At 40.0% G+C, this 22,132-nt stretch overlaps 2 protein-coding genes across 3 annotated transcripts in view; both read right to left on the reverse strand.

Annotated features, from left to right (window-relative positions):
- Positions 1-27: 27 nt before the first annotated feature.
- Positions 28-371, reverse strand: LOC129243513 (uncharacterized). The gene is made up of 2 exons (XM_054880576.1): positions 280-371; positions 28-201 (listed from the first exon to the last, which is right to left on the reverse strand). The coding sequence occupies exons 1-2, from the start codon at positions 369-371 to the stop codon at positions 48-50; spliced, it is 246 nt and encodes an 81-aa protein (XP_054736551.1). The 3' UTR covers positions 28-47.
- Positions 372-2,219: 1,848 nt separating this feature from the next.
- LOC129243822 (golgin subfamily A member 1) overlaps positions 2,220-22,132 on the reverse strand; it is a 37,940-nt gene continuing 18,027 nt past the window's right edge. For both annotated transcript variants that reach the window (XM_054881152.1, XM_054881151.1), the window contains 2 exons: positions 2,534-2,848; positions 2,220-2,468 (listed from right to left, as the gene is read on the reverse strand). In XM_054881152.1, the coding sequence (XP_054737127.1) occupies positions 2,307-2,468; positions 2,534-2,848 (477 nt within the window). In that variant the 3' untranslated portion in view covers positions 2,220-2,306. The remainder of the gene's footprint in view (positions 2,469-2,533; positions 2,849-22,132) is intronic.

Consider the following 22,132-nt stretch of genomic DNA (forward strand, 5'->3'; position numbering starts at 1 on the left):
GCCAAATAAATTTTTGGAGAAGCTCTCTTTTTGTTTTTTTTTTTAGCTTAACCACTGAAGCGTCTATCACCGATGGGTTCGTATTCACCAATATTTGCTTTTCGCATGCGTTCACGAATTTGCATGTCCTTATAACGCCGCTTATCTACAGAATTTTTCGACAGAACAAACCCAGCGACACCCGCAACTGTAATGACTGACCTATCAGTTTTATGAAAAAGAGAAGTTGTGTTCTTCAGATATAATTTAAATTTAATTCAATGATTACAATTTACTCACCAACAAACCACAATTTTCCCAAATGAACCCAAAGACATGACCCTCACTAAATTTTTATCGAGCAACGATGTAATCTCAGCTGGTTTTGACATAACCTCATTCTTTTCTATAAAATGACAGCTGCGAAGGCAAAGCACCTTGCCACACCGTTTCGCAGGTTATCAGTCAATGTGGTGGCCAGATGAATTAACCAATGCGTATACCCCATACAAGATTTGGTTTTTAACGGGATTGCAGAAAATTGAAATGGCTCTTATGAATGTATATGTATATATATGTATGTATCATTTTTTAGAGCAGGTTTGCTGTATTTCCACTTGGAGGAAGTTGCGTTATGTTTGAAAATAATAAATGTAATTTTATGACAAAAAAGTGCGTTGATTTTCTTCTGCTCAACAGGTCGTGGTTGGGATGGTTCGATCAAATATATTGTGCACTTCCCTTTTCACGATTTTTCTCTTAGGAAATATAAGACGACACGTAGAGGTAGCTGAGTTTTTTTTCGCTAGGGATTCTCTTGAGAACGTCTGGACACAAATAGTTTAATGTTTTGTATAATATAACAACATAGCAAAATAGGTTTACTGTAAAAAAACCTTAAGACCACATTCCTGTTTGTGCGAAAAAATAGCTTCTTTTTACGATTTGCTTAGGCTTAAATGTTTAGTTTTGCTCCAGAAGATCATAAACACTCAGGAACCCAGATACCTCAAAGATCCACTTATGTTCTCAAAGTCCTGCCGTTCGTTAAACTTAGTCCCGATGAAATACGGTTGTTTGGCGACTGAACGTCAATATTTTGTGTTCTCTGCCCGTCTTTGGAATACCTTACCTCGAAAATTAAACGTATAAGAGAAAGTTCGTGCTTCAAACATAAATTGCTTCGCTACCTTGCCGAAAATTGTTGAATGTACTCAAATGGTTCCACATTATTTCAAACTACTCCAATTAATAATCTCTACTCCTACTACTACTATTTTTATCTTACTTTGCTTTTTTAATACCTTCTCCAACTTCAACTTCTTTACCACTACTTGTAATTTTAATTTTGATTTTACTGTTAATCCTTTTATCTACGATTTTATTATATAAACTATTCTTAAGGTCAATCATTGTAAAATTAACCCATGGTTATATTTTTGACTTTAATAATAAATAGATAAATAAATAAATATTTAGTTCTTGTGACTAACAATTCACACAGAGGCATTGTAGTTTGATATTTTGGTTCCTTCACACGGCAGCCGGTTCTGCGTTACCGGAACGTCCTAAAATTAAATCCAACTAAGTGCTGTCACTTCAGCAGCATCCCGTTAGCAGTAAAGGGGATTTTTTTTGCTGTTATATTAGCACTAATTTTTCGTTAAATAAAAATCGTTGCAGTTTATGAACTCATTTTTTGTTTTTAATACTTAACTCCATTAAAGATACAAAATTTTCCAACAAAATAAATTAACAAATTTTACAAAATATACAAATATAAATAAATATGTATCAAAAACATGCTCATACCTATATAATGGAATGATAAGCTAAAAGAGACTTAATATGTAAAAATGTAAAAAGGCTAAGGAAAATAAAAAATAGTTAGAATACCACAGGGATTTGCATTTAAGCTTGTACAACTTCGGATAGTGCATGAAAACTGTGTTAACAAAAATAACTACTACAATTTTCAATTTAATCAGATGAAAAAATTGTTAACTAAAAATTGATATAAAAACATTTGGCAAATTTTAATAAATCTAACAGCCCAATAGTATGTGTTTCTAACAGTCACTCCTTCTTGTCGCATTCCGGGTAAGGTAAATAGGTGCTGGTAGTGTCGAATTATATTCCAATATGTGGCATATAAAATAATTGAAGTTAATAATTCTTATAACAAATGCCGCGCACGTAAAGCGTCGCACACGTAGCTGCTGAAATGGTAAAAGTCTATCGGTCGACCGGTTAGGTGAGTCTAACTAGCAACATTGTTTTTTTTTTTATATTTGTATTATGAAAGATTTGCAAATGCAGTTCTAGTATTAACTCGGCGGTATAGAGAACGAATGTTGGCCCCTGCCATGATTTGGTTTCGAACCAAACCAACTCATTTTCCAATTCAGTGTGTCTTGCAGCAATTTTTCCTCATCTTTGGTGAGTCTTAATAAAGTTGCAACAGCGCGTGTCAAGTGTCGTGCTTCTACCTGTGTATAGGAAAAAAATCATCTTAAAAATCAACGAAAAATGCAGTATTAAATATTGCACTAACCTCACGGCTGGTTAGAAATTTCACAATTACGTGCTTTAGATATTTAAAATTGACTTCGTCCATAACTATGCTACTGGTACCGGAGGTGCTTGTGGTTGAAGCGGTGGTTGTGTTAGTGCCACAGTGCTCGCATGCTAGCGATTCGCTCAAAAGTATGGTGTTGTTGGCTGCAAGTGCATTTGTTGCACTCATCGATTTGACCGCCATGTAACTACCGTTGCCTTCTTTTTCCACCTCAAACGATTTTGCGCTGCGGAATTCTTTGTGCAGAGTTTTCTTCAAATCCGCTAATCGTTGATTCAGAATTTTTATTGTCTGCGGGGAAAGAATTTATAGATGAGTTTTAAGAGAAATCTTATAAACGTTTTTTAAGCCCGTGCGCTTTAGTGCACTAGAGTAATATAACTTTATTCACATAACGGTTGTTTGCCACAGTCTAATTGTGTCGATAAAGATTAGATATACAATGTATAAAAATGTTCATAATGAAGGTGTTGAATCGAAAGCCCTGCAAATGCAAACTTGAGTAAAAGTGGAAAATCTCACTGAGACTCATGTGTTTGCTTTAACCCAGGGAAAATGGGACAGTAATCACTACATAACCTTTCAGATGAGATTAATTTTGAAATGAATGAATGAAAATATGAAAAATTTGTACAGGTTATGATTTGAAATAAACCGTTGTGTACTGTTTGTTTATATGGCCTCTGGTAACACTCCAGCATGCTTGTCCAGCAGGCTTATATGTGTGCGTGTCGGGTGCTTGACGCTAATATCTAAAATTTTTGATTTTCATCATTCAAAAGCCGACAACAAGTATGTGTGACACGAAGCAAGTACGAGTGTCACCCGCCACGCACACATATAAGCCTGCTGGACAAGCATGCTGGAGCGTCACCAGAGGCCAATATAGATATTCGGGTACTGTTTGTTTATATGGCCTCGGGAGACGGTCCAGCATGCTTGACTGAGCTTTGTGTGTGTTAGTGCAGTCGGGTGTCGTCGTGTCACACATACTTGTTGTCGGCTTTTGAATGATGAAAATCAAAAATTTTAGATATTAGCATCAATCAGCCGACACGCACACATATAAAGTTCTTGTCAAACAATGCTTGACCGTGACCAGAGGCCAATATAGACAGTCGAGTACTGTTTGTTTATATAGACATTCGGGTACTGTTTGTTTATGTTATGTTCAATTTTAAGAACATCTAATAGCGTGAATAAACAAAAGCAGAGACCGTAATTATTATTATTTTGAGATTATGATAATTGATAATCAATTTATGAGTTTATTGTAATGTTAGAAAAATATCTAATAAATATATTATAAATTAATCATTTAAATAATCACATATGGAGTTATATTTTTTTGGCAAAACATTTTATTTATTTTATTTTTTTAATTAACTAATTTTTTTTTCTAGAACAATTTCTTCGCTCTGTAATTATGATTATTTTGTATGTTGTTATTTTTTCATTCCAAATAATTATTTTTTGACGTGATAACGTCTTATAATTCGATTTAACAGGCTGCATGCACGAAAAAATGTGTCGTTACCTTGCTCATTAGTGTTACCTTGCTCATATGCCGTTACCTTGCTCATTAGTGTTACCTTGCTCATATGTAGTTACCTTGCTCATTGCCGTTACCTTGCTCATTGCATTGAATGAACTGCAAGCGAAAGCGCGGAACGAACGACAAAGCAAACAAAGCAAACGAACGGCAACGTTCGACATCTTGCTCTCTCCTACTTAAGTGAGCGTATATATGTATGTATATGCGCATATGTACATACATATATAAATTCACGTATTTGTATTTGCATATGCCTTCTTATTGATTATTATTAATTTGATTCACTTGAAGAATTTAAAATAAAACCAAGTTTGTTAATAATACCTGTTGTTTTTATGTTATTATTACTAATTTTTTTATTATATATGAAGGAAAAAATGTATGGTAATATTTACCATATACCTTATAAGATATGTTGTATACTAATTTGTATATAAACATGCATATACATATACAATTTCGCGCAATTTTCAAAACGAACAAATCTATATGTAAAGATGCATACAAATCATATGGACATATCAAATATACGAATCTATTCCGTACGCAACAAATGTAAGCTAATGTGCTTGAACTGCAAGCGAGAGTGCGGAACGAACGACAAAGAGCACAATCGGCCACCGCGTTCGGCAACGTTCGACATCTGGCTCTGTCCTACTTGAGTGAGCATATAAGTTAACACGCGCTACATTTATTTTCTCTTTTTCCTTTGCTTTTGCTACTTTTACTTAATTGTTAATTTAATAACACAAACAAGTCGTAGACATTAGGTAAGCAATTTATTTCTAAAGCGTGCCGGAAATGCAAATAACAGAACAATGACCTGCAGGCACTAATTGGGCAATTCTTTCCAAAGAATAAAAAATGCAATACTTGCATTAAGATTGTAAATTTTTCCAAAGAATAAAAAATGCAATACTTGCATTAAGATTGTAAATTTATCCAAAGAATAAAAATGCAATACTTGCATTAAGATTGTAAAACTTATTATAATTAATAGAATTGTGAAAATAAACTTTTAGTCTTAATCTGGAGTCCAATAAAGCGGTGCATTAGCTCCGACCCTTTTTAAAAAACAAAATTCGACTTTCGAATTAAAAACTGGCGCCCGAGCAGGGACCAGTCGTGAAAAAGTGTAAAGGGAAAAATATAAAAATTCCCCAATATAGTGTCAGTGTTTCGCGCTATCATAAAACAGTGTCTGTGAAAGGAAGAAATTAAAATTGACTTCCCAACGGCACCAATCCTATTTTCCGACTGGTCATACAGGATTCCCAGAAGACTCAGGCTCTCTAGTGTCCGTCCGGAGACCACCTCGCATTGAAGTGTTGCAGCAGGAGCCGCAGGAGGTTTAGCCGACCAAAAAGGAATTCATCCGTGCAGCCAGCGAGGGAAGAGTAGTTCAATGCTACTTTTACTGTAAGTCAGCGTATTAACTAAGTACATTAAGTTCAATTAAAATAATAAAATTAATAACTAGAGATATTAAATAAGAAGTGATCCATTGTGTATTCCAATATATTTTAACTAATTTTTGAAACACGGAATTTCGCATAGGTACGAAAAGCGTGTTGTAATTTGTAAATTAGATAAGGTTCAAACCAAGAACAATAGAAAATATTTAATCAGCAAAAATAAAGTGTACTAAAAATAATTTTAAAATTAGGAATAAGATAAAGAAATTCAATTCTGGATCAAGACAAAATTTAAATCCAAATCTTAAACCGAAAATAATCGGAAATAATTTGAGGAAAAATAAATTTGAACAAATTTGAGAAAAATAATTTTGACATTTCCGTTATTATAAGGCGTAAATAATCGCGTCCAATTGAGAAGATGAGTAATCCAAGTAATCTAATAAGACCACCGGTTCTAGGTCAGATCCCTCCGAATGCAAATCTCCAAAATGAAGAAAATAGGAGCATAGTTAGGCAAATAATAGAAGTGGTCAATAGAATATTAGACGACAGGTTAGCAGTTAGGAACGTTATCGAGGTAGACGAACCTGTTAACATAGGACCCCAAGGAATCAGTGAACTCGACAAAATTCCTGATGTTGTGCGTTCTTTGCGAGAATTTGCAGGGGACCCAGGTGAATTCGGATCCTGGAAGAAAAGTGTAGATAGAGTTCTACAACTGTACGAGCCAATGCGAGGCTCACATAAATACTTTGGTATCTTAAACACCATACGAAACAAAATTACAGGCCAAGCAGACATTGTGCTGGAAACCTACAGCACACCCTTAAATTGGACCGCGATCTCACGTTGTCTCACAACGCATTACGGCGACAAACGAGATCTAGGTACTTTAGAGTACCAAATGGCCTCACTGACTCAGGGAAATCTAACCATACACGAATATTATCAGAAGGTTTATTCAAACCTTTCTCTGATCCTGAACAAAATTTCTTGTTTAGAAGCCGGATCAGAACCCCGGAAACTTCTTGTAGACACGTATAGAAACAAAGCGTTGGATACCTTCGTTAGAGGTCTCAATGGTGACCTTCCGAGACTCCTAGGGATAACAGAACCAACAGACCTTCCAGAGGCTCTGCAATTATGCCTCAAATTGGAGAATCAAACCTACCGAGCAAATATCGTCAGTAGGAAACCACCTGTAAATCTACGAAGGAATTTCCCCCCACAGCTCCACGCCGTACCGAAACCGTTTTACCCACACCTTGCTCATTGGAATCAACCAATGCAGAGACAAACACTCCTACCCTCCTATATCCCACCTCAACAACAAGGGCACTGGCAAAGACCCCAGAATTTTTTCCCACAACAACAAAACTTCAATTCTCAACCTCGACACCCGCCACCACCTAGACCTTTTGCACCAAAGCCTATGCCAAGACCTGAACCAATGGACATCGACCAGAGCATGCAGACGAGAAGGGTCAATTACATTAATAGGCCACCACAAAACCTGGCATTTCACGGGAAAAGACCACCACCGCCCCAGCAAGATATGGGAAAAAGACAACGAAACTTTAACATAGAAGCGGAACAATGCAACAGTGTTGCTTACCAACAAGATTTGGAATATGCAAACAACACGACGAAGTTGGACAAGACAATTACAACGTGCGATAAACTCTCGAACAGTACGGTACAGACGACAATGCTGCAGAGGATTTTTCGGACATCCATTTTTTAGATTAGCAAACTCCGCACTTCCATATTTTGAATGTAAAACGAAGGAAGGAGGAATTTTAAAAATATTGATCGATACGGGCTCAAACAACAATTATATGCAACCCTCTATTGTACCCAATTCTCTCCCAAATGACCAACCCTTTTTTGCTAACACTATAGCTGGAAAAATAAAAATTACGCACCACACCAACGTTAGTTTATTCGGAATACCCGATCTAAAAATTAAATTTTTTTTGTTACCCTCCTTAAAGTCATTCCACGGCATCTTAGGCAATGACAGCCTCAAGCAACTTTCGGCAGTAATCCACACAAAATACAATTAAATGACAATACAAGATAGAGTCAGGATTAAAATAAAACAGCAAACCATACAATCGATTAACACAATAGACATACAGACTGATCACCTAAATGACAGACAGAAGACCACACTTAACGCAATTGCGAAGAATTTTCCCAAACTTTTTACCGAACCCGAAGAAAGACTGACATACACTACGAAAGTACAAGGAAGCATAAGGACGTCCACGGACACACCAATATACACCAAATTTTATCCGTACCCTATGTCACTGAAAGTGGAAGTAGAGAAACAAATCAAAGATTTGCTACAAAATGGTATAATAAGACCTTCAAGGTCTCCATACAATTCACCTGTATGGATAGTACCAAAAAACCAGACACATCAGGAGAGAAGAAATTTCGCATGGTAATTGACTATCGAAAATTGAACCTAGTAACTGTATCGGACAGATATCCTATACCCGAAATAAATGGAGTACTAGCACACCTAGGAAGAAATAAATACTTCTCAGTACTCGATTTAAAGAGCGGCTTCCACCAGATTCCTCTAAGGGAATCGGATATAGAGAAGACAGCTTTTTCGGTAAATCACGGTAAATACGAATTTACCCGGCTACCTTTCGGTCTCAAGAACGCTCCTTCAATTTTTCAAAGAGCTCTTGACGACATCTTAAGGAACCATATAGGAAAGAGATGCTACGTGTACATCGACGATATCATAATATTTAGTAAAGATCAGGAAACCCACTTTTATGACATCCATAAATCTTCGATACGTTAGAAAAAGCAAATCTAAAAGTACAACGTGACAAATGTCAATTCCTAAAAACAGAAGTGGAATTTTTAGGTTTTATAATATCCGAAAAAGGCCTCAAAACAAATCCACAAAAAACTGACGCAATAGCAAAGTTTTCAATACCTAAAACTCTAAAAGAACTCCGATCATTTTTAGGACTTTCAGGGTATTATCGCCGCTTCATCAAAGGCTACGCGAAGCTCGCGAAACCCCTTACAGTCCTCTTAAGGGGGGAAGGCGGACGAGTGTCCAAGAATCAATCAAAGAAAGTCATGGTAACCTTGAACAAAGACGCCTTAGATTCCTTCGAGAAACTTAAACGATCACTCATTGGTAAAGATATAATGCTTGCATACCCCGACTACTCTAAAGAATTTGTGCTAACAACAGATGCCTCCAATTACGCAATTGGAGCCGTACTATCGCAAAACGACAAGCCAATAACTTTCATTTCGAGAACTCTTTCTAAAGCCGAAGAGCATTACGCAGCGAACGAAAGAGAAATGCTAGCGATAGTATGGGCGCTGAATTCCTTGAGAAACTACCTTTATGGTTCCGCGAAGGTTAAAATCGTTACGGACCATCAGCACCTCACTTTCGCCCTAAGCAACAGAAACCACAACAGTAAGATGAAAAGGTGGAAGGCTAGAATAGAAGAGTATGACTACGAGCTAATCTATAAACCAGGGAAAACCAATATTGTAGCCGACGCACTCTCAAGACCGCCACAAGTATCACAAATCAATTCATTGACAGGAACGCAACATAGTGACGAAAGTTCGGCGCACAATCTTATCCTAGCAGTAGAAGGACCTATAAATGCTTTCAAGAACCAAATTTGGCTCCTAAATGGCGACGAAAATAGTTATCAATTTAAAATACCCCTCCCCACATACCATAGACACAATTTTAATCAACAAGATTACGATGAACAAAATCTAATTTCAATTCTTAAACGTTATTTAAATCCCTCAGTAATAAACGGACTTTTTACCTCAGAGCCAATCATGGGAAGAATCCAACGATTATATCCCCTTCATTTTTCTAAATTCAGAATACGTTTTACCCAAACCAAAGTCGAGGACCTTACAGACGAAGCCCGACAGGAAATAGAAATGCTAGAAGAACACAGACGCGCCCATAGGAATGCACAGGAAAATAAAATCCAACTATTACAAAAATTTTACTTTCCAAAAATGAGTGCTAAAATAGAAATTCTAGTCAGACAATGCAAAATTTGCAAGGAGAATAAATATGACCGGCATCCAAATAAGCCACAGCTGCTTGAAACTCCCATTCCGAAATATCCCGGTGAAATAGTGCATATTGACATTTATAACACAGAGAAAAATCTAGTTCTTACTGCAGTCGACAAATTTTCCAAATATGCCCAAGCTAGAGTAATAAAAAGCAGAGCTTCGGAAGATATTAGGGAACCTCTGAGGCAGATAGTTTTTGCATTCGGCGTACCAAAAATGATAGTAGTAGACAACGAAAAAGCATTAAACTCAGCCTCCTTATGTTTTATGTTGGAGGATCAACTTGGGATAGAAATCTACAAGACACCTCCTTACGCAAGTACAGTAAACGGGCAGGTGGAACGGTTCCACTCAACCCTCTCAGAAATTGCGCGCTGCTTAAAGGCGGAACGAATCCATAGAACATTCCTAGAAATTTTGGACAGATCGGTATACGAGTACAATTGCACAGTCCAAGCAAAGGACTTAGAAGTGCACAATCGGAAGAGGACCCCAATGAAAACATATTTGCCAGGTGACATTATTTACGTGCGAATAAATAAAAGACTAGGCTCAAAACTTACTAACAGATACAAAAAGGAAATAGTAAAGGAAGACAAATCTAGTGTAGTTATAACAGAAAAAGACCGAACCGTACACAAGAGTAATATTAGAACTTAACTCATCTATTGCTTTCAGATTAATAATACCACTCGTCACAGGCGAGTTCCGTATCCTAGATTACACAAATTCACAACTAGCAACCTTTAATACAGGATGGACCAAAATCCAAAATGGGACCTACAAAATTATACATACAATAGACACAGACGAATACCAAAGGACTTTGAACGAACTCAACTCCACGATAAGACACAAAATAACTTCCGACAATTCCTTACTCCCCTTCTTGCACCATGAAATGTCCAAAGGTAAACAAGAGATCCATAAACGCAATTGGTACCGTCTGGAAATGGCTCACAGGGAACCCGGATCACGAAGATCTCGTTATGTTAGAAAATCATATAAACAACTTACTTGAAAATAACAATAACCAATTAATAATAAATAGAGCAATGAGCGGAAGAATAAATAATATAACGGAAGTGTCAAATAAAAATATTAAAAGATAAGGAAGATGTTCAGCATGACATGGCTGTAAACATTAAATTTAAGCTACAGTTAATAAAAGATGAAATCATAAATATCAATTATGCAATACATTGGGCCAAAGTTGGCATTGTAAATTCATATATATTTTCTAACGTTGAAATGAAACTAATAAAAGAAATTATTGAGAAAAATAATATTCCCTTCACTAATATAGAAGAGGCATTTGAATTCAGTAACGTTAAGATAGCCTCTAGTAATTCTAAGATTGTGTACTTAATTGAAATCCCAATAACTGACAACAATTTATGCGAATCCCTATTAATAAAAGCAATAAAGAAAGGTAATAGATTATATAAAATACCATTTGAAAAAATTATAAGATGTCAAAATAAAATATTTGGAAAGAAAAGCAAATGTAAAGAACATAATCAAATTAAAATTTGTACAAAGGAAAATATTGTAGACATCAGTAACTCCACATGCATTCCTCATCTACTCAAAAGCCGATCGCCTAACTGCATTACGATTAACAACCAACACATTCCCACTGTCCTAGAAGTCCTCCCAGGAATAATACTTTTAAATCGATTTAACGACACCGTTCACATCGACAAAGAGAAGATTAACTTAACTGGATCATTCGCAATCCAGTACCATAACTCCACCATTATAATAAACAACCAAACATTTCTGTCTAAAGAAATCTCTAGCGGAAAACCCCTTCCTGCAGTTCTACAACCAAATGCAACACTTACAGCCGAAGAAGAATTGCTAAGCCTGGAAATGATGAAAGAACTTCACCTAAAAAACATAAACTATATCGAGACTTTAAAAAATAAAGGATTAACAACATCAATAGTTAATTTTGGGATATCTGGTATAACTTTAACTCTAATGGCAATCGGGGTACTAAAACTAACTTCAACGAAAGGCCCAAAGCGAGGGGCCAAATACGTCTCCGAATTTTTCAAAAGGGCCCCATTACAAGAGGTAACAGTTAAAAATTTCCAACAACCCGAACCACATCCTGAAGATTATCCTACTCAGATGCACGAGGACGTTCGTTTTTAAATGCGGAGGAGTTAACACGCGCTACATTTATTTTCTCTTTTTCCTTTGCTTTTGCTACTTTTACTTAATTGTTAATTTAATAACACAAACAAGTCGTAGACATTAGGTAAGCAATTTATTTCTAAAGCGTGCCGGAAATGCAAATAACAGAACAATGACCTGCAGGCACTAATTGGGCAATTCTTTCCAAAGAATAAAAAATGCAATACTTGCATTAAGATTGTAAATTTTTCCAAAGAATAAAAAATGCAATACTTGCATTAAGATTGTAAATTTATCCAAAGAATAAAAATGCAATACTTGCATTAAGATTGTAAAACTTATTATAATTAATAGAATTGTGAAAATAAACTTTTAGTCTTAATCTGGAGTCCAATAAAGCGGTGCATTAGCTCCGACCCTTTTTAAAAAACAAAATTCGACTTTCGAATTAAAAACTTATATATGCATGTATATGCGCATTTGTATAGAAATTCACATATTTGTAAATATTTGCATATTCCTTCTCCCTGTGTGCATGGTAATGAACTATGAGGATTATTAATTTGATTTATTTGAAGAATTTAAAAAAAAGCAACCATTACATCAGTCTTTTCTTATGACGTTGTCACGTTAAACTATCGTCAGTAAACCGACTTTACAGATAACCTTACTTACTTACTTAGGTGGCCATAACAACCCGTTACCGAGTTACGGCCGACCTCACTAGCTCTCTCCAGGCGCCTCTGCTCCGCGCGCGCCTTCTCCAATTCTGTATACCAAGCGAGCATAGGGTTTCCTCCACTTGGTCTTTCCACCGGATCAATGGTCTTCCTCTTCGTCAGCTCCCTTGGACTTCGCCCTCGAACACCTTCTTTGCTGGAGCTTCTTCATCCATACGCACGACATGGCCTAGCCAACGCAGGTGTTGGATCGCGATGCGTTGAACTACGTCAATGTCGGCGTAGAGCTCATACAGCTCGTGGTTCTTTCTTGAACGGTAGTCTTCGCCAACGCGCACAGGACCGAAGATCTTACGAAGAACTTTTCTCTCGAACACCCCAAGAGCGGCTGCATCGCTTTGTGACACTACCCATGCCTCTGCGCCATAAAGCAACACGGGTATGATGAGCGTCTTGTAAAGTGTCAGTTTGGTCATGCGAGAGAGGGCTCGACTACTCAATTGCTTACTTAGCCCATAGTAACACCTATTAGCAAGAGTGATTCTCCGTTTGACCCCCAGGCTGATATCGTTGTTGCTGTTAACGGCGGTGCCAAGATAAACAAACTCTGGCACAACTTCGAAAGTATAGTTGTCCGCAATGACGTGCGTTCCTACACGCCGTGTGTTCCGCGTTGTAGACAACATATACTTCGTTTTACCCTCGTTCACCGCCAGACCCACTCGTGATGATTCCTTCTCGATAGCAGAAAACGCAGCCGTGACATCTCGCTTACAGCGGCCGATAATGTCAATGTCGTCGGCGTACGCAAGGAGCTGGACACATTTGCAGAAAATAGTGCCATTACGATGAACACCTGCTTTTCGGAGCACCCCTTCCATCATGAAGTTGAAGAGGTTGCATGACAGTGGATCGCCTTGTCTGAAACCTCGAACGGTACTGAATGGCTCGGAGAGGTTATTTCCTACCTTGACGGAGCTGGTTGTGTTGCTCAACGTCATTCTGCAAAGCCGTATGAGCTTCGCTGGTATACCGAACTCAGACATGGTGGCGTACAGGCAATCCCTTATCGGGCTATCGAACGCAGCTTTATAGTCGACAAAGAGATGATGGGTGTCGACTTGCTTTTCATGGGTCTTTTCCAGGATTTGGCGTAATGTGAAAATCTGGTCGAGGGTGGACTTACCACTTCTGAAGCCGCACTGATAAGGCCCGATCAGTGTGTTGGAAAACGGCTTAAGTCTTCCACATAGGACGCTAGACAGGACTTGTAGGCGATGGTTAGAAGACTGATGCCCCGGTAGTTGGTGCAGATCGTCGGGTCACCCTTCTTCAGTACAGGACAAAGGACACTGAGATTCCATTCGTCGGGCATGCTTTCTGCTAGCCATATTTTGCAGATGAGCTGATACATGCTCCCTATCAGCACATCGCCGCCAGTCTTGAACAATTCAGCGGGCAAGCCGTCAGCGCCAGCCACTTTGTTATTCTTGAGCCGCTGAATGGCAACTCTGACTTCGGCATGACTAGGTGGTGGAACGTCCAAATTATCGTCGATTGGCGGTATCGGGTCATCTTCTACTGGGTCGGAATTGTGTGCGTCATCGCCAGCAAGTAAATTGCAGAAGTGTTCCCTCCATATGCCCAGTGTGGACTGTGTATCCATAACCAGCTTTCCGTTTTTATCTTTGCAGGCTGATGCTCCGGTCTTGAAACCTTGTGTCAGACGCTTGACTTGTTGATAGAATTTTCGAGCATCATTCCTGCCCCTGTACTCCTCTAGCAGCTCACGCTCACGCTTCTCCTGTCTCGTTTCTTGCGTCTGAAGACAACCTCTTTTTTTATTTTACAACGCAGTAGACACGGTCTCTAGCAAGAGATGCGATCATATTTTCAAAAACATGGCACCATACGTAGTGGAATAATATATAAATTTTGTAAGCAGATCGAATATAACCGATGAACTGTACTTATAGATTAGCTCGGGCAATATGAATTGCTCCCAGTGTCGGGCTTATTAAAGCATTCAAATTTGATCTAAATAATAAGACTGCACTTTGATCGAAAATAAAAATTCATTCAAATATTATTCCATCTTTATCTCTTTATCACAATATTCCCTTCAAGAGAAGACTGGGCCGGAGAAGTGGTACGGTAGTTAATAAAATAGAGTCAGTGTATTTACTGACAAATCTAAGCTTAGTATACAGGCAGGTAGAGGAGTTTACTCTGAGAGGCTAAACATCAGCATCATCCTTTCGCTTGCCTAATCCCTGTGGTGTCTTTCAGGCGAAATTCATCGCCATAAGAGACGGCTTGCTGGTCTTAAAGTGACCTCTAACTACGAGGGAAGTATATGTCTACTCGGATAGTGAAGCAGCTCTGAAATCGTTAGAGTCAGAAAACACTCATCAAAAACTATAGTTGAATGCCACAAATTATTATATATGCGAAGTATCGCAATAGTTTAAAATAAACCCGATCTGGGTGCGAGGCCATAGAAATATAGAAGGTAATTGCAAAGCAGATGAGCTTACAAGGAAAGGTACAACCAGGCCCTGTCCCCAAGTGTTGCCCCTACTCCACTCCTCTCTTGATGGAATATAGGTGGAGAAAGTTCCGCTTATACTAAGGAGGGCACACACTGATCTTTTAAGAGTACTGTTCAGAATTTGTCTAATCTGGCACCACCTTAAGATGTTCAGAATTCATCCAGTCTGGCACCACCTTAATTTATAGCATTATTGGTATTATTTCTTCGAATTCACAGTTAGCTTTAAACAGTTATTAGAAAATGAGACGCTCAATAAATTCATTACTTGTACAGCTTCGAAGTGACCAAGTCTTTGTCTTTTGCTTAAACATTTTGGTGCCTCCTGTGAGGACAAATAATTAAATTGTGAAATAGAACCGTTTAATTAAATTATTGTTCAGCTAATGGCAGAATTAAATTTGCGCGCTTCGGCAATAAAGGCCATTAAACGCATACACGATCGGGTGAGTGGATTCCAGCAGGGTGCATTTGATGAATTTCATCTTCAGCAAGAGTTGAAATCATTGTCAGCACATTATGCACGTTTCGTGACCAACCATGACCTGTTGGTGGGCAATGCAGCAAACGCCGAGTTGGAGGCCCACGAGAAGTTATGGGAAGAGGTTGAAGGTATTTACAACAATGCATGTACCCACTTGAACCGTGCAATCATGGGTGCAAAACCGAGTCAGTCTGCTGTGATGCCTGTGCGAGAATGTGAGGTTAAGTTAGAACCGCTTGCAATTCCAACGTTCGATGGAACTATGCAGAATTGGCTGGCGTTTAAGGACGTTTTTGAATTGCTTGTCCACAATACAGACTATTCTGAGGCCTACAAGTTAGGCAAGTTGCGGCAGGCAGTAAGCGCAAGTGCTGTACCGCTCGTCGGGAGTGTATATTCTGGGGGATACGCTGATTTATGGAAGGCGCTTAAAGAACGTTTTGACAATAGAAGGCAACTGGCTGAGACTCATGTGTCACGCTTACTCAATATCAAGCCGACAACTGAGGACACACCAACTGCGTTATTGTTCATCGTCGACACGGTACATGAATCACTACGAGCTTTACATGTCATGGGTCTACCAGTGGCCGAATGGGATGCTGTGGTCGTACCGATAATAGTTTCGAAACTTCCGATAACTACACAGCGCGAGTGGAACATGAGCTGTTCACCCACCGAAATTCCGAGCCTCGATGAGCTGCTTACGTTTTTGGGTCAGCGGGCTCATAGCCTCAGCACAACAGTTGTCACATGGAGCAATGGGGTTGAATTTACGTCCAAGAGTCATCAACGCGCTGGTGGTCCGTCAAGAGCTGTCAGATCACACGTCGTATCTGCAGAGGAGGGTAAATGCACATACTGCCAAGGTGCACATCGTATTATGAAATGCGCACGCTTTCTTGGGATGAAATACGAAGACAGAATTACTGCTGCAAAGGCTACAAAGCTTTGTTTTAACTGCCTAAAACAAGGTCATTCAGCAAAACAATGCCCATCGGGGAACTGCCGTCACTGTGGTCGTAAGCACAACTCATTACTTTGCCGCGAATCATTATCTAAGAATCCATCAGAGTCAGTGTCAACGTGTCCGGAAGGAGCCGTCACTGCTATTGCATCCAGAAATTCGAATCTCTGACTAGACCCTGCTGTGGTAGGTTGCCTTGCCAACGCGAGTTCAACAGTGTTATTGGCAACTGCGCGTGTATACGCATGCGGCAACTCTACCAATGGACGTCTGGCGCGGGTGCTCTGTGATCCCGGATCGCAGGTCAGTTTTATAACAGATAAATTAACTAACTCTTTGTCTCTTCATAGGAGCAAATGCGAAGTTTCGGTGGAAGGAATCGGAGCTTACTCCTACGCAAGTACACGTGGACGTGTCACACTCACGTTAAAATCGCTCTATTCCAGTTTCAGTTTGGAAATCGTTGCACTTGTCATGCAGGCAATTACTAAGGTCATCCCAACAGTGCATATTGACATGACACGGTGGCAGCATTTGAATGGTCTAGAATTGGCCGATACGCAGTTCGGCATTCCTAGCAATATCGACATTCTTATTGGTGCGGATGTATGGGGAAAAGCAGTCGAAGGGGACATAAGACTCGGTGGCCTCAATGAGCCACACGCCCAGCGAACCCGCTTCGGCTGGGTTGTCTTCGGTCCAGTGCCAGCAGCGCAGCCAGCAACGCCACCAACTCTTTCCTTCAGCACCCAGCAAGGCGAAGAGGACGCACGCTTGGAGGAGCTCGTAAGAAGCTTTTGGAAGTTAGAGGAAGTGCCTTCACAAGATTGTAACGGCGAAGATGAATGTGAGAAAATCTTTTTGACCACACACTCCCGCACAAGGGAAGGGCGCTACATGGTTCATATACCATTTCATCCTGACGCACCGGCTTTGGGCAACTCATACGCCCATGCTTTACGACAATTTCACCTTCTTGAACGACGACTAGCAGCGAATTGTCAGCTCAAGAAAAAATACATTGCCTTCATGCGCGAATACGCGGACCTCGGCCATATGGAACCCGTTAGTCACATTGGAGATGGGGGGGTCAACTACTACATCCCTCACCACGCGGTTCTGGAAAAGTTCCGCGTTGTGTTCAATGCTTCAGCGCGGACCACGAGCGGCCTCTCACTGAACGACGTCCAGTTGGTGGGAGCCACGATTCAAGAACCACTTGTGAATATCATCTTTCGTTTTCGGTGTTTTCGCGTAGCATTAACAGCAGACATCGAGAAAATGTTCCGTCAAATTCTGATAACTCCCGAACATAGGGATTTCCAACGCATTATTTGGAGAGAAGCACCAGACACTGACCTAGCAGTATACCGTTTAACTACAGTGGCGTATGGGATGGCTTGTAGCCCGTACAACGCAGTTCGCGCACTCAATCAATGCAGTTATGATAACTACAACGTAGTCGCAGATGGCCATCAGTCGATTGTTGCGCGCGATGCGATTCTGTCATCATTTTATGTAGATGATTTTCTCATCAGTTGTGACACTGAGGATAAAGCCTTCGAACTCGCTGTCAATGTGAGTGCGATTTTGTCGGCCGGACAGTTCCGTTTACGAAAATGGAATTCTAATAGTGGTGAGGTTGTAAAGCGTTTAATTAGTAACAATTCCTCAATTGTAGAGTTAGCAAGTGAACCATCGACGGCAACTGTGCTTGGTTTAAGTTGGGACCCAATAACAGATGAGATTTTTTTCAAAGCGAATCTAAACCAGAACATCGGATGTCTCACAAAGCGTCTGGTTTTAAGTGAGGTCGCCAAACTATTTGATCCTACTGGCATGCTTGCTCCAATTGTTATTGCCGGGAAGATATTTATTCAGAAGTTGTGGTCTGCTGGCTTAGAATGGGATGCACCACTCCCAGATGCACTTCAAAATACGTGGGTCTTATTTTACAGAGAACTTGACGTGATAAACCGTATCCGTGTACCACAATGGTTAGGTTTGGCTGAGGGTAAGACCACTATGCTACTTGGGTTTTGTGATGCAAGTCCACTTGCCTATGCGGCTGTCCTCTACACTAGGACAACGGACGGTGAAGGTCGGTCAACTGTATCATTGCTAACAGCTCGCACCAAAGTGGCGCCACTCAAGGGTGCAACGATTCCTCGCCTAGAACTTTGTGCGGCACATTTACTCGCATCCACACTTGACAGTGTGCGGACTGCTTTACGTCTAACGGACACTTCTTATCATTTATGGTCCGACTCGCGAATCGTGTTATGTTGGTTACGTAAAGCTCCAACTACTCTCAAGCCGTACATTTCCAATCGTGTTCGTCACATTCAAGAGCTGACATCACCAGATCGTTGGCATTATGTACGGTCTGCACAAAATCCCGCAGGCTGCGCCAGTAGAGGTATCCGAGCATCAGAACTGGTTGAACATCCGCTGTGGTGGCAAGGTCCAAAATGGCTTATGGACAAACAGCTACCAATTTCCTGTGGGATCGAATTAAAAGATGACGAGCTTGACATTGTACGTGGTGAACAGAGAGTGTCATCATTTGTAGCAACGACGGCCCACGCGAGCATTCTTACAACTCGACGTCTAGACGGTCAAATAATTCTATTAAGCGAACGCTTTAGTTCATTGCAAAAGCTTCTTCGTACCGTGGCAATCGTACTTCGGTGGCTACCAGTTCGCCGACATTTGCGAAGACTGATCGTCAATCCTACAGAAATGGACGATGCTCTTAACGTGCTAATCCGAAACGAGCAATATACCTTTGCGACTGATATGTCTCTGATTCGTAAGGGATCGGAAATATCCAGCTCCAGCAAACTAAGGTCATTGAACCCTTACATAGATTGTAACGACATATTGCGAGTCAGAGGTCGTATTGGTCACGCTGACCTTCCAGAAGATCGACGTTTTCCGATAATTTTACCGAAGCATTGGAGTTTGGTACACTTACTCATTCGACACGCACATGAAAGCACGCTTCATGGTGGGGCGCAAATCACTCTTCAAACTCTTCGCGCACGGTACTGGATATTGAACGGAAGGCAAGCAGTCCGAAGCTTTGTTCAGACTTGTGTTATTTGCCGACGACATCGAGGCGTAACGTTATCTCAGCAGATGGCATCCTTACCCAGGCATCGCATTACTGCAGCACGGCCATTTATATCTTCAGGCGTCGACTATTGCGGGCCTTTTACAGTGCGCATCGGCACAAAAAGGTCGCGTACAACGATCAAAACATATCTAGCTGTTTTCGTTTGCATGGCGACCAAGGCCGTGCATATTGAAGTTGTTGATGATCTTTCATCACCTGCATTCTTAGATGCATTTACGCGATTTACAAGTAGACGAGGTCCATGTCGAGATCTCTATAGTGACAACGGTACTACGTTCACAGGTGCTAACCGTTTGCTTAAAGAAGACTTGGCTGCTTGGCAGGACGACAACAACCAACAAAGTTTGGCGAATCTCGGTACTCATTGGCACTTTATCGCTCCCAGCGCTCCTCATCAAGGTGGTCTCTGGGAGGCCGCGGTAAAATCTGCCAAATATCATTTGGTGCGCCTCGTTGGAGCGCAGTCATTATGGTATAGCCAACTTCAGACTTTGGCGACACGCATTGAAGCATGTCTAAATTCTCGTCCGCTAACACCTACATATATACGATGATCCCAATGATAAGTTAGCGTTGACCCCTGCCGACTTTCTGGTTGGCGCTCCACTGGTTGCAGTCCCTGAAGCTGACATCAGAACAATTCCGTCCAACCGTATTAAGCACTGGCTCTGGCTGCGTCAGATACATCAACAATTTTGGCAACGATGGAGCGAGGAATATTTATCTACTCTTCAAACTCGAAACAAGTGGCAGACGAAATCAAGGGACGTAAAGATCGGAGACATAGTCATCGTACGACATGAGAACTTACCACCAACATATTGGCACTTAGGGCGCGTAACTGCGGTTCATCCGGGCAGCAATGGTCTAATACGTAATGTCACGCTTCAGACGGCGAACGGTATGATGACGCGTGCGGTACAGAAATTGTGCCGGCTTCTGGACGCAGAGCATTTTGAGGCCAACGCCTCAATCGGGCAGGATGTTCAGAATTTGTCTAATCTGGCACCACCTTAAGATGTTCAGAATTCATCCAGTCTGGCACCACCTTAATTTATAGCATTATTGGTATTATTTCTTCGAATTCACAGTTAGCTTTAAACAGTTATTAGAAAATGAGACGCTCAATAAATTCATTACTTGTACAGCTTCGAAGTGATCAAGTCTTTGTCTTTTGCTTAAACAAGTACTGACAAGCCTTTTTGAGAGAAAGGATTTTCTGCTATAGAGCCACTATGCAATGTGTACACTTATTTAAGGCAAAGCTTTATATCAGTGCTGAGTTTAGCATTTCCAACCAATTTCGATCGGAGTGCAACCTAGTGGTCCAATTTTGTTAGATTCTTTTTTTTTTTTGTACATAGCCAATAACCAATATGTTTTGAATATAGCCGAATGAGACCATAGATATAATTTTTAGACATTTTTCGACCAGCATATACCTGCTTTGAAGCACCCTGTATTAACTAAAGCACGACCGTGCACGTCATGTGAGGCTATCACAAATGTGCGATATGACCTTCTTAAACTCTGGCTTTGATTAAAAGCCAGCACAGAGACAAAGCTTGAGACTTTTCGCAAATAGACTTCGCAATGGAAGAGTCGATGGTAAAATATTCGAATATGCTTGCGTTCTTACTAATATTTACATCAACTATAACTGCACAAAGGATAAAATTGAATGCCGGTTTGATTTTAATAAATTCGTTTAACGGGATAAAAATGCTTATTGATGCTTTGTTCAATTATATAAAGGTGATGTTTGTGGTCCCTGTCAGGCGGAAGACTGCAGTTGCCAAGTATGGTCCAAATGTGATATTTTACAAAACTTGCCAGAGGCAAATATAACATTTTGTAATCGAGAAAAAGGTAGGGGAGACCGGGGATGGTTGGCTATAGGGACAGATAGACTAAGTAACAATAACTCGTCATCATGACGTGATTTTCATCAACCAATCATGAATATCGATGCCTCCCCATGACCCGTAATTTTTTTAGCTCGTACTTTTTTTGTTATTGTGCCTATGTATCTGTTAGAAACAATTTTGTTTTTATGCCAAATAAAAACATAATAGTTCTACTATATATAACGCAGTATTGCTCCTATGTTAGTGCCAGAGTTTGCATATTATGTGCAATTAAAATGCAAAATGGCGTCAGGGGCTGGTTGACAAATTTTATTCGGGGCAGGTTGACTAATTAGTCAACCAACCCCAGTCGCTCCTACTTTCATGATCATCTCTCATGGAATTGCTCTATAGTCTTCTGTCATATTCTAATTTACTGTTGTATTTTTACACACAATGAGGACTTACAAAAGAAAATCTGAAAGGGGTAATTGTCCAAAAGATATCATACAAAGAGCTTGCCCCGCGATTATCTGCGATAATGAAAGCATAAACGCCACGTCAAAGCAATACCAAATTCCGTACAAAACGTTGCATTGTTATGTAACTAAACTAAAAAAAAGTTAGAAAGTAATCCTAACCTCACGAGAGCTGATTTGACCCTGGACTCGGCCGGGTACATAAGAAA

This window comes from Anastrepha obliqua, chromosome 4, assembly GCF_027943255.1.
Source record: "Anastrepha obliqua isolate idAnaObli1 chromosome 4, idAnaObli1_1.0, whole genome shotgun sequence".
NCBI classification, from domain to species: Eukaryota; Metazoa; Arthropoda; class Insecta; order Diptera; family Tephritidae; genus Anastrepha; species Anastrepha obliqua.